This window comes from Cherax quadricarinatus, chromosome 34, assembly GCF_038502225.1.
Source record: "Cherax quadricarinatus isolate ZL_2023a chromosome 34, ASM3850222v1, whole genome shotgun sequence".
Taxonomy (NCBI): domain Eukaryota; kingdom Metazoa; phylum Arthropoda; class Malacostraca; order Decapoda; family Parastacidae; genus Cherax; species Cherax quadricarinatus.
Window position 1 is genome coordinate 26,911,225 of NC_091325.1, and position 14,247 is coordinate 26,925,471.

Below are 14,247 nucleotides of genomic sequence, written 5' to 3' on the forward strand. Positions count from 1 at the left end.
AATTACTAGCAATGAAGCTCTTGGGAGAGGCTGGCAGGTATGTGATATTAACTGAACACATCTTCCACGGAGGAGTGAAATGCTCTTGTTGTCTACAGTGATGCAGTTCATCCAAGTTACAAAACTTAATATAAATACATGTTTTCACAACACATTTAGATCTATATCTGTTTACGTCTAGACATGTGAGTAGTGAAGTCAACAAAGTTTCTCAAGTCAAACTCTGCAAGAAGTTCAACCGAATCCCTTTGTATAAGATGTTGGTCACCAACAATAATAATATACTGACAATAATAATATGCCTCGCCGAGCGAGGCATCTCCAGTATATTTCCCTGCGAGCATATTAAAGATGCACGGCAGTGATTAGGGTCAGGAAATATGGACGATACCTTCAAGATACAATAATGGGCTGGAAAATCAACCATGCCTGGTAAATCATGTGGTCTCACCAGATATCATGTACCAGATATAGTGGATCATATGGTGTTAGGGCAAGTGTTTAACCCATGTCATATCCGTCCTGCTTTAGCTAAGTGGGACATAAGGACAAATCACTGAAAAAGGAAGGACTACGGTGTGCTGTGGTCTGTAGGTCGTCAATCTCTAAAATAAGTGATAATCACTGTTACAAACATTCATTCAAAGTTCAGAATTGATCTTAGAGAGAGAGAGAGAGAGAGAGAGAGAGAGAGAGAGAGAGAGAGAGAGAGAGAGAGAGAGAGAGAGAGAGACAGAGAGAGAGAGAGAGAGAGAGAGAGAGAGAGAGAGAGAGAGATAAGTTTTTTGACTACCACTCACTACTTTATGACCATCAACATGGCTTTAGAAAAGGTTACTCTGCTGCTGATCTGTTGTTAAACCTCTCCACTAGATTCCACCAGTCACTGGACGAATCCAAAGTCAGCTGTGTGGTAGCACTGGACATTGCTGGTGCTTTCATGGTAGATCTCTAAGGGTAGTTCTCAATGGGACAGTCGGCAAGACATCAAATTGAGGCAAGTGTATCGCAAGGAAGTGTGCTGGGTCCATTTTCATGGAATATCTACTTCACTGACCTTTATCTCATCCGGGAATCCCATGTATATACAGACGTCTGTACACTGACATTTACTTATCTAAGAGAAGAAATGCCAGCTGCACTAAGCTACATCAATCACCAGCTAAGAGCTATATCAGCCTGAGGAAACCGATGGCAGGTAACATTTGCACCAGAGAAAACACATATGATGGTCTCTAGGCACCATGATGGTAATGCTGGAACAGTAGTAAATATGAATGGGAGAGTGTTGGTACCCGGGGGTTAATATCTTTGGGGTGAAATTCGACTCCAAACTGACCATGAAGAACCACGTAAATCTTGCAAACAAGGCAGCCAGGAAGCTTACAGCACTTCGACGTATCTCGCATCTGCTTGACAGTAAGGGTTGCAAGATTCTGTATGAGGCACAAATATGCTCACACCTTGAGTATGCTCCATTTTCTTGGTTTCCCTGCCCCCCATTTCATCTTTCAAAGAATAGAGACGTCTCATCTCTCGCCTGGACCCATTCTGGATAGATCTGTCATTTCAGCAGAGCCTTCAACACAGGAGGGATGTGGATGGCCTTCTATTATGTACAAGGCCAACATTGTCAAAGTACCACACTTGGATCCACTTCAAGGACAGCGTGAAGCAAGCTTCTATACCACAAGACGGGCAGAAAGCAGCAACTTCACTCTGGCTGTACCCTTCTTCAGAACATCACTTCATCTGAGATCATATATACCCAGGATGACTCGAGTATGGAACACATTCTTACAGCATTGTGATGTCAGTGAGATAAAGTCAGTTTACCTGGAGTTTACCTGGAGAGAGTTCCGGGGGTCAACGCCCCCGCGGCCCGGTCTGTGACCAGGCCTCCTTAGGTCAGTGTCCCAGGATGCGACCCACACCAGTCGACTAACACCCAGGTACCCATTTTACTGATGGGGAACATAGACAACAGGTGGAAAGAAACACGTCCAATGTTTCTACTCTGGCTGGGAATCGAACCCAGGCCCTCACCGTGTGAAGCGAGAGCGTTAACCACCAGGCCACCAGAGCCAGTTGATCAGATGAAAATGCTGGCCCACAGATGACTCCAACTTCATCCTGTTCCCTACTTGCATGTTTCATAACAATACAAATGCAATACAATACAATACAAATGATGTAGGTAACAGCTCTTAGCTTGTCAATAAAGTTAGAAATCCTTAACCTAACCTTGTCAAACCCTGTGTAAAAGAGAGAGAGAGAGAGAGAGAGAGAGAGAGAGAGAGAGAGAGAGAGAGAGAGAGAGAGAGAGAGAGAGAGAGAGAGACCTTCGTATGTTTTACCTGGAGAAGATTTCTTCTTCACACTTGTTCTTGGGTCGAGCTGTAGTCAACATCCGCCAGTCTATGTCCACCTGAAGCAACAAAATGTCTATTAACTACAATATTTATAAAAAATAATAAAAAACACTTTAGCAGTTGGAACATAAGTAAATATTTCATTCAGTGGATGATGGACGGTCATGGCAGCAGCCTAGAAACATTTTTTTAAACATAGGCCTGATGTGGGGCCGGGTCGCAGGGGCGATGATGCCCGGAATGAATTATGGGCAAAGTAGAGATATGTCAATTTTATAAATTAATTACTGTTATCCTAACGCAGCCCACTCCACTTGTGCTGGTGGTGAAGCAGCAGCTGAGGCGCCGGTGTTTTCTGTACCCCTATATAACTCCAACAACATTGGAGGAGTTGGTAGAATTGCTGAATCACTGTACTTAACTCAGTGGTGACCTGTACTTAACTCAGTGGTGACCTGTACTTAACTCTGTGAAGAAGTGTCTTGTGTGCTCCCCGTGGACTGAACCAAGATTCCCTCCATCGAGCAACTTTACCAGCAGCTTAAGGAAGAATTGAGGGTAGCGAAAATGGAGATACGGCGATTGACTGAGGAAAGCAAGAGGATTCGTAGTAGTCCTCCTGTTTCGAGTCCTCAGGTGAAGAAGGGATCGTGGTCAGTAGCTGGACAGCAGGGGACAAAGTTGACGATCAAGAAGACGAATGGAAAGCCAGAAACGATGAAGAAGAAAGAGACTGCTGTGGAAACTCTTGTGAGTCGACTACTGGGATCGTCACGACGAACGACAACAAGGAAGGTAAGAATATTGTTGTTGTTGGGGATAGCAAGGTTAGATACATGGATAGGGCATTCTGCTTGAAGGACAGGAGTAGGAGACAGAGGGTTTGCTTTCCTGGGGCTGGGATAGAGGACATTGTTAGCCGGCTTGACAACATCATGAACGGTAATGGGTTCAATCCTATTATTTGCCTCAGTGCTGGAGGCAATGATGTAGGCAAGCGTAGAAGTGAGGATTTAGTTAGAAAGTTCAGGACAGCTATAGACATAATTAGGAAGAAGGGGGATGCGCCCTGTTATATGTGGCATTTTGCCAAGAAGAGGTGTTGGTAATGAATGGTTGTCCAGAGCAATTGGTATTAACTGTTGGCTGGATAAACACTGTAGGGATAATGCAGTACCATTCATTGACAACTGGGACAACTTCTGTGGCCGAAATGACATGTATGCCAGGGATGGTGTGGGTTTTCTTGCTAACTCAGTTGAGGGGATTGTTAGGACTTTAAACTAGGATTAGTTAGAGGTATGGGTTTAGAAATGATAAATAATGAGTATGGATACATTGACTTATGCTCTGATATTAAGAATCTTAATAGTAACTGTCATGGAGTAACTCTGGGTAATGATAATTTCAGAAATTGTGTAAAAACTAAAATGAACAGGAAAAATGTGCAGATGAAAAAACATATGATGGTATTTTATGCTAACAGTCGAAGTGCAAGAAATAAAATTAATGAACTACGTTTGGTAGCTGGGAACTTTGATATCATTGCATTAACTGAAACGTGGTATGATTTAAAGAGTCGGGATATGACTGCTGAGTGTAATATTTAGGGAATTAAGTTGTTCAATGTGGATAGATGTAATGGGAAGGGGGGAGGAATTGCTTTATATGTTCGAGAAAATATTAATTGTTGCATAAAAACAGGTATAAAAATAGATGGAGCAGTAACAGAATCTGTTTGGGTAGAGTTTGTAGAGGGTCAAGAAAACTAATTCTAGGTGTAATATACCGACCTCCAGGCTTGGATCACGATAGAGGGAGACTTCTTTGGGACGAAATTGTTAGGGCTTCTAGACACAATAACATAGTCATAGTAGGGGACTTTAACTTTAGTCAAATTGACTGGAATTCTTTGACAGGTAATCTAGAGTCCAGTGACTTTATGGAAACAGTTCAGGACTGTTTTCTGAAGCAGAGCGTAACAGAGCCTACCAGGGGTAATAATTTGCTAGACCTAGTCTTGTCAAATAAGGAAACACTCGTGAATAATCTGGAGATCACTGAAGAGCTTGGCGCAAGTGATCACAAGTCCATCACTCTTAGCATTAACTGGGAATGCAAGAATAATGATAGTACAGTAAAAATCCCTGATTTCCGTTCTGCCGACTATAATGGACTTAGGGAACATCTGTCTAATCTTGATTGGGGTTATCTAGCTAATGATTTTACTGGTGATGATCATACTTATGATTATGAAGGGATCTGCTTTTATGAATTTTTTCTTAATAATGTACACCGTGCCCAGAGTATATACATTCCCCAGAGAGATATTAGGTCTAATAATAACGATCCCAAATGGGTTAACAGGAGGCTAAAGCATCTATTAGGGGAGAAAAGGGGAATTTATAGGCGCATCAGAAGAGGAGAGGTTAACCTTACTGACCAATATGTTCAGCTTAAAAGAGAAGTAAAAAAGGGGATTAGAAAGGCTAAACGTGACTACGAAATTAGAGTTGCTAGTGAATCAAAGACTAATCCAAAGGGGTTCTGTCAAGTGTATAAGACGAAGGTGAAGGAAAAAGTAGGACCTCTGAAAATTGGGAATGAACAGCTGACGTATAACGAACTGGAAATGTGTTCCTAATTTAATGACTATTTTTTGTCAGTTTTTACACAGGAAGATGTAAATGAGATTCCAGTAATTAACAATTATTTAGTCCATGATGAATTTAAATTGACTAATATTACTGTCACGAGGGACATGGTTATTAAACAGATAGACATACTGAAGCAAAATAAGTCCCCGGGACCCGATTAGTTGTTTTCCAGGGTACTTAAGGAATGCAAGATGGAGCTTAGTCAGCATTAACGAGTGTGTTTAATGCATCCATCCTTACCGGTGTTGTGCCAGAGTTGTGGAAGATGGCTAATGTGGTTCCTATATTCAAATCAGGGGATAAGTCCGTTCCTTCAAATTACCGTCCAATAAGCCTGACATCTATAGTGGGCAAGTTATTAGAATCAATTATAGCTGACATTATTAGAAGTCACCTTGAAGAGCATAGCTTGATAAATGAATCTCAGCATGGATTCACGAGAGGTCGTTCCTGCCTGACAAACTTGCTGACATTCTTCAATACAACATTTGAGGCAGCTGACAGTGATAAGGAATATGATTTTGTTTATTTGGATTTTAGTAAAGCCTTCGATAGAGTACCTCACAGGAGACTCTTGAAAAAAGTGGCAGCTCATGGTATAGGAAGTAATGTTCTAGCATGGATAGAGGCATGGCTTACCAATAGAAAGCAGAGAGTTATCATTAATGGAGTGAAATCTGAATGGGGATTAGTCACTAGTGACGTTCCACAAGGATCAGTTTTAGGCCCTCTCTTGTTCATAATTTACATTAATGACCTTGATGAAGGGATTACGAGTGACATGAGTAAGTTTACTGATGATACAAAGATAGGCCGTATAATTCACTCTGAGGAGGATAGCAATGAACTCCAGGAGGATTTGGACAAATTAATGTCCTGGTCTGAAAAATGGCAGATGAAGTTCAGTGTCGATAAGTGTAAGGTACTAGCCCTTGGTAATGAAAATAACCCTCGAAGCTATAATCTAGGTGAAGTAGAGCTTGATCATACAGAATGTGAAAAAGACTTGGGAGTCATGGTAAGCAGAAATCCAAAGCCAAGACAGCAGTGCCTCAGTGTGCGCAACAAGGCCAACAGATTACTTGGATTTATCTCAAGAAGTATAAGTAACAGAAGTCCAAAAGTTATTTTACAGCTCTATACATCACTAGTGAGGCCTCATTTAGATTATGCTGCTCAGTTTTGGTCGCCTTACTACAGGATGGATATAGACTCATTAGAGAACATACAGAGAAGAATGACTAAAATGATTTACTGTGTAAGGAACCTCCCGTATGAAGATAGACTTAAAGCCTTAAATCTCCACTCTCTGGAGAGGCGTAGAATGAGGGGAGATATCATTGAAGTGTATAAGTGGATGACGGGCATAAACAAGGGAGACATTAATAAAGTACTGAGGGTGTCGAACCAGGTAAGAACCAGGAATAATGGATTTAAGTTGGATAAATTTAGATTTAGAAAGGACATAAGTAAGTACTGGTTTTCTAACAGAGTTTTAGATGCGTGGAACAGTCTTCCCAGTGGGGTGATAGAGGCTAGGACCTTGGGTAGCTTTAATACAATGTTTATTCATTGTTCTAGTAAAGTTACTAGTATATATTCCAAGTGCATTATTTAATTAATCCAAGAATTATGGTACCGTCTATAGGATGGATTTGATGTGCACAATAAACTTGCCGCTCCACCAGTAAAGTCTATTCTAAATTTGGTTCTAAAGCAGAAAATAAAGATATAATTGTACGTTTTACAGCATTTTATTTATTCTACTTTTCTGAAAATAAAGAAATAATCGTACGTTTTCCAGTATTATATTTATTCCACTTCTCTGCTTAACTACGATGGAAATGCTTCAATATTTCAAGTTTCATTCTGGTGAAGCTGCTTGAAAGTGGTTTATTAACTTGTTTCAACACTGTGTAATGGACCACCTGATGTGTACACAACTGGGATATTTTTATTATTGTTTTTAACTGTCAAAATATCTGACTGTGTGGTTACAGGTGTATTCCAGTCACTACTTTTAATTAATTTAATTCAAAAAATGATATTTTCAATAAATTATATTTTCGTTAAATGTTACTAAAAATTGTTAAATATCTGTTTTTACAAGAAATAATTAAAACTTTTTCACCTTATATAAAAATGATAATTAAAAGAACCTTTTTAATAAGTGGTTAAAAATACCATGGAACGGGTGAGGTGAGTCGTAAAACTGGTGACCAGCGTGTGTGACAGTGGGCCAGCTGGTGTAGTGGCTCACACACTCGGCCAGCTGGTGTAGTGGCTCACACACTCGGCCAGCTGGTGTAGTGGCTCACACACTCGGCCAGCTGGTGTAGTGGCTCACACACTCGGCCAGCTGGTGTAGTGGCACACACACTCGGCCAGCTGGTGTAGTGGCTCACACACTCGGCCAGCTGGTGTAGTGGCTCACACACTCGGCCAGCTGGTGTAGTGGCTCACACACTCGGCCAGCTGGCCTTTTGGCTCACACACTCGGTCAGCTGGCCTAGTGGCTAACACACTCGGCCAGCTGGGGTAGTGGCTCACACACTCGGCCAGCTGGTGTAGTGGCCCACACACTCGGCCAGCTGGTGTAGTGGCTCACACACTCGGCCAGCTGGTGTAGTGGCCCACACACTCGGCCAGCTGGTGTAGTGGCCCACACACTCGGCCAGCTGGTGTAGTGGCTCACACACTGGCCTGGACTTATACGACTCACTTTCCATCTGTTCAAACCTACCCGTTTCCTGGTTTGCCGTCAGTCAGTAATGAGTGTTTTGTAGGATCGACCATTATGAATTATAGCCCCAAAATCAACATACCCCAAATCTGTCGAAAATCGACGAATGTGTTCAAAGATGGCGACCAAGAAGACCTTTAGCTGTGAATCTGAAGTGTCGGTCACATGATGTTATACAGATGAAGGTCTGAAGTAACTTACAGTCACTGTGATATTTAATGCCTTTATCTGATACTAATATTTCAAACACTGGAGTCTGGCTCTTCCACTTATAACAATGATTATTATATTCATGAGGAAATGGTATACTCAGTGTCTAGGAGATAATTTGGTTTGATATGAGAAAGAGGATGATGCCACTATATTCTCTGGACCAAGAGTCCTTCACAAGCATCCTTGACTCCGACAGTGAGCTACAGGTGACAGGTCACACTACGACTGCAACGGGCAAGTGAAGCAGCAGCAGCAACACACACAGCAAGAGGCATTCTTTAGCTTACCCAAAGCTGGGGTGTGGCTCCAAAAGGATCTTGTAGTGCTTGCTGCCATTGCACCTCCTGACATCGTCTGCTGCTATGCAGCTGCCACACCCTTCGAGCCCAGTGTGGGTGGGGCTTGTACTCACCTATTTGTACTCACCTATTTGTGGTTGCAGGGGTCGAGTCCTAGCTCCTGGCCCCGCCTCTTCACCGGTTGCTACTAGGCCCTCTCTCTCCCCGCTCCATGAGCTTTATCAAACCTCGTCTTAAAACTGTGTATGGTTCCTGCCTCCACTACGTCATTTTCTAGGCTATTCCACTGCCTTACAACTCTATGACTGAAGAAATACTTCCTACTATCTCTCTGACTCATTTGTGTCTTAAACTTCCAATTGTGGCCTCGTGTTTCTGTGTCCCCTCCCTGGAACATCCTGTCTTTGTCCACCTTGTCTATTCCACGCAGTATTTTATATGTCGTTATCATGTCTCCCCTGACCCTCCTGTCCTCCAGTGTGGTCAGGCCGATTTCCCTTAATCTTTCCTCATAGGACATTCCCCTTAGCTCCGGAACTAACCTTGTCGCAAACCTTTGTACTTTCTCTAGTTTCTTGATGTGCTTTATCAAGTGCGGGTTCCAAACAGGTGCTGCATACTCCAGTATGGGCCTGACATACACGGTGTACAGTGTCTTGAATGATTCCTTACTAAGGTATCGGAATGCTGTTCTCAGGTTTGCCAGGCAGCCCAAGGTGCCTAGCTTCTCCCTCTGAGCCCTGTGGGGGCGTGGAATGGGGATAGGCTTGGGTACAGCTGGTCCCAGACAATGAGGAGGTACTTGCATCTCCTTACTTGACAGACATTGGTCTGAGGCACTCCCTCGACAACGAGCCAAGGCCAGGCCACCTCTTGGAAATTGCCTGGGCAGGGCGCTTATACTAGCGATTCTACAAGAATAAGGTCACACTACTTGTGGTTATCACCCCCAAGCTTCATAGTGATCTATCCTCCAAGGAAGAGCCATGATGTCGGTGATGCTCTTGATCCAAGAAATTAGAGTTACTCTTCATTACCTCTGATGGAATCTAATTATTTTGCCTTTCGTAAGTACTGTTCTACGGTTTTAGCACGTCTCATTGAATAAAATAATAATAATAATAACAGCAATGATAATAATAATAATAATAATAATAATAATAATAATAATAATAATAATAATAATAATAATAATAATAATAATAATAGAAACTCAATTTATTTAACTGAAACCAATATCCCTGCTTGTTTAAAATGTCAAATTAAGACTTACTCATCAATAACAATATATACCTTTGCTCCTGAGCAAAATACAAGACCCTTTATGCTGGAAGTCACTCAGGCTGTGCTTAAGTTATCACATGGAAAAATAACCCACAATATGTGTTTAATAAACTGGCAAATTAGCACCAACATTAACCAAGACAATTAATACAAAAAGGTTTAGAGACATTAACCAATAATTGCAGTAAAAAGAAAATACCATAGACCATCGAGTAATACGGTAGTTACGTTCTTGAAAACTGAGTATAAGAGGAAATCGTGTAATACAAACTGATAAACTTATGGGAAAAATATAGTTACGTTACTTGGACTTCCCACCCCCCCAAAAAATGATCCTCTTTAATGTTAATGTATATCTCATATTATTATAACTGATTTTTGCACACATGAGTTACTTTGCTGTTTTAACTTTTAAAGTTAAAATAATAAGATAGTACAAGGACCCTGGTAAAAATAAATCACTTTGACATTTTTTGGGTTATCCCAGGTAATGTACGCTAAATATGATAATTCTACTTATGTATATATACTTGTGTCTAGATAAACTTACTTTGTAGGTCTGCTTACAGAGACAATAACCTGATCCATAACCAGGTTGCTCACAGTCCAGTTTAAAATGCTCCAAAAAATTTTCTTCAGAAGTGGCACCTTGCTAATTGAATTTCATAGAAGATTCATCAAAAATATGGGACAAAGTTGCAATAATAGAGTAATAGAACACTTGTTAGAAGATTGCGTGTTAATGGACTAAAATATTTAATATAATGTCGAAATTTAAATGCACAGAACCTAGTAAAAATGTGAAAATTCTATTGAGAAAAACGACCATTGCTGAAAATTTGAAGACAATCAAGAGATACATTACTCAGTTATCGCACAAAATCTAACATTTCTAATTTTGTAATTTTTTTAGTCAATTGATAAATTTTCACTTATACAGACTAGTCTTGGAGAATATAATTCTTATGATATATATGAGAAAATAGAGATTCAAGCCATTGAGACGGAGGTATATTTAAGTTATTTTAAAACAAGAAATGAAGCACCATACTAAAAATAAAATAAGCAGGTTGACACCTACACACTTCAATAACAATCTGAACAAATTTATAAGTAGGATACAACAGTGATGAAAGTTTTAGGCTGATCAGAAGATCAGTTCTCAAGTTGTTGCATAGAAATTGTAACCAGGAATGACTTCATGAAACTGATAAAAAGTCGCTCGCTCTTCCTCACAGTTGTGTGACTCTTCCATAATTATGGTTCATTAGCAATAAAAAATTGAAGCCGATTGAGCCAGGGGTTCTAAATTGGACGAAGAAGGCTGTTGCTGCTGGCCGCAACAGTTACAGGATAACGAAATGCTATCAAAAAGTTACTGACTCGAAATTTAGTGAAATATGGCTACCTTGTGGATCAGGTAGCAATGTACACTCCCTCGTGAAGCAGTGTGGCGAGTTTCAGTGCAGTCGGTCATTCTGATGAGGTTAGATGGGCATTTATTGTCGTGTTGGCAATGTGATTTTTTTGCTTACAAGTGAATATTTTAAATAAAGAACAGTGCATGTGTGTGTGTGTGTGTGTGTGTGTGTACTCACCTATTTGTACTCACCTATTTGTGGTTGCAGGGGCCGAGTCTTAGCTCCTGGCCCCGCCTCTTCACCGGTTGCTACTGGGCCCTCTCTCTCCCCGCTCCATGAGCTTTATCAAACCTCGTCTTAAAACTGTGTATGGTTCCTGCCTCCACTACGTCATTTTCTAGGCTATTCCTCTGCCTTACAACTCTATGACTGAAGAAATACTTCCTAATATCTCTCTGACTCATTTGTGTCTTCAACTTCCAATTGTGGCCTCTTGTTTCTGTGTCCCCTCCCTGGAACATCCTGTCTTTGCCCACCTTGTCTATTCCACGCAGTATTTTATATGTCGTTATCATGTCTCCCCTGACCCTCCTGTCCTCCAGTGTCGTCAGGCCGATTTCCCTTAATCTTTCTTCATAGGACATTCCCCTTAGCTCTGGAACTAACCTTGTAGCAAACCTTTGTACTTTCTCTAGTTTCTTGACGTGCTTTATCAAGTGCGGGTTCCAAACAGGTGCTGCATACTCCAGTATGGGCCTGACATACACGGTGTACAGTGTCTTGAACGATTCCTTACTAAGGTATCGGAATGCTGTTCTCAGGTTTGCCAGGCGCCCATATGCTGCAGCAGTTATCTGATTGATGTGTGCTTCCGGAGACATGCTCGGTGTTATACTCACCCCAAGATCTTTCTCCTTGAGTGAGGTTTGCAGTCTTTGGCCACCTAGCCTATACTCTGTCTGTGGTCTTCTGTGCCCTTCCCCTATCTTCATGACTTTGCATTTGGCAGGATTAAATTCGAGAAGCCATTTGCTGGACCAGGTGTCCAGTCTGTCCAGGTCTCTTTGAAGTCCTGCCTGGTCCTCATCAGATTTAATTCTCCTCATTAACTTCACATCATCTGCAAACAGGGACACTTCTGAGTCTAACCCTTCCATCATGTCGTTCACATATACCAAAAATAGCACTGGTCCTAGGACCGACCCCTGTGGGACCCCGCTCGTCACAGGTGCCCACTGTGATACATCATTACGTACCATGACTCGTTGTTGCCTCCCTGTCAGGTATTCTCTGATCCATTGCAGTGCCCTTCCTGTTATATGCGCCTGATGCTCTAGCTTCTGCACTAATCTCTTGTGAGGAAGTGTGTGTGTGTGTGTGTGTGTGTGTGTGTGTGTGTGTGTGTGTGTGTGTGTGTGTGTGTGTGTGTGTGTGTGTGTGTGTGTGTGTGTGTGTGTGTGTGTGTGTGTGTGTGTGTGTGTGTGTGTGTGTGTGTGTGTGTGTTTGTGTGTGTACTCACCTATTTGTACTCACCTATTTGTGGTTGCAGGGGTCGAGTCACAGCTCCTGGCCCCGCCTCTTCGCTGATTGCTACTAGGTCCTCTCTCTCCCTGCCCCATGAGCTCTATCATACCTCGCCTTAAAACTATGTATGGTTCCTGCCTCCACCACATCACTTTCTAGGCTATTCCATGGCCTGACTACTCTATGACTGAAGAAATACTTCCTAACATCCCTTTGATTCATCTGAGTCTTCAACTTCCAATTGTGACCTCTTGTGTCTGTGTCCCATCTCTGGAACATCCCGTCTTTGTCCACCTCGTCTATTCCGCGCAGTATTTTATATGTCGTTATCATGTCTCCCCTGACCCTCCTGGCCTCCAGTGTCGTCAGGCCGATTTCCCTCAACCTTTCTTCATAGGACAATCCCCGTAGCTCTGGGACTAGTCTTGTTGCAAACCTTTGCACTTTCTCTAATTTCTTGACGTGCTTGACTAGGTGTGGATTCCAAACTGGTGCTGCATACTCCAGTATGGGCCTGACGTAGATGGTGTACAGAGTCTTAAACGAGTCCTTACTGAGGTATCGGAACGCTATCCGTAGGTTTGCCAGGCGCCCGTATGCTGCAGCAGTTATCTGATTGATGTGCGCCTCAGGAGATATGCTCGGTGTTATACTCACCCCCAGATCTTTTTCCTTTAGTGAGGTTTGCAGTCTTTGGCCATCTAAACTATATTGTGTCTGCGGTCTTCTTTGCCCTTCCCCAATCTTCATGACTTTGCATTTGGCAGGGTTAAATTCTAGGAGCCAGTTGCTGGACCAGGCTTGTAGCCTGTCCAGATCTCTTTGTAGTCCTGCCTGATCCTCGTCCGATTCGATTCTTCTCATTAACTTCACATCGTCTGCAAACAAGGACACTTCTGAGTCTATCCCTTCCGTTATGTCGTTCACGTATACCAAGAACAGCACAGGTCCTAGGACTGACCCCTGTGGAACCCCGCTTGTCACAGGCGCCCACTCTGACACCTCGTCGCGTACCATGACTCGTTGTTTCCTCCCTGTCAGATATTCTCTGATCCATTGCAGTGCCTTTCCTGTTATGTGTGCCTGGTCCTCTAGCTTTTGCAGTAACCTCTTGTGAGGAACTGTGTCGAAAGCCTTCTTGCAGTCCAAAAATACGCAGTCGATCCACCCCTCTCTCTCTTGTCTTACTTCTGTCACCTTGTCATAAAACTCTAGTAGGTTTGTGACACAGGATTTTCCTTCCCTGAAACCGTGCTGGTTGTCAATTATACACTTGTTTCTTTCCAGGTGCCCCACCACTCTCCTCCTGATGATCTTCTCCATGACCTTGCACACTATACACGTCAGAGATACAGGTCTGTAGTTTAGTGCCTCATGTCTGTCTCCCTTTTTAAAAATTGGGACTACATTTGCCATTTTCCATACCTCAGGGAGTTGCCCAGTTTCAAATGATGTGTTGAAGATCTTTGTTAATGGCTCACACAATATCTCTGCTCCCTCTTTAAGGACCCATGGAGAGATGTTGTCTGGTCCCACCGCCTTTGAGGTGTCAAGTTCGCATAGCAGCTTCTTCACCTCCTCCTTGGTTATATGTACCTCATCCAGCACTTGCTGGTGTGCCCCCCTGTTCTGATTTCTTGGAGTCCTACTGGTTTCCACTGTAAATACCTCTTTAAATCTTGTGTTGAGCTCCTGACATACCTCTCGGTCGTTTCTTGTGAATTCCCCATCACCCTTCCTCAGTCTGATTACCTGGTCCTTGACTGTTGTTTTCCTCCTGATGTGGCTGTACAA

At 42.4% G+C, this 14,247-nt stretch overlaps 1 protein-coding gene across 1 annotated transcript in view; it reads right to left on the reverse strand.

Annotated features, from left to right (window-relative positions):
• Window positions 1-14,247, reverse strand: part of LOC138853599 (uncharacterized) — a 228,908-nt gene that overhangs the window by 152,095 nt on the left and 62,566 nt on the right. Inside the window, 2 exon segments of the mRNA XM_070091262.1 lie at window positions 1,393-1,402; window positions 2,358-2,428. Of these exon segments, the coding sequence (XP_069947363.1) occupies window positions 1,393-1,402; window positions 2,358-2,428 (81 nt within the window).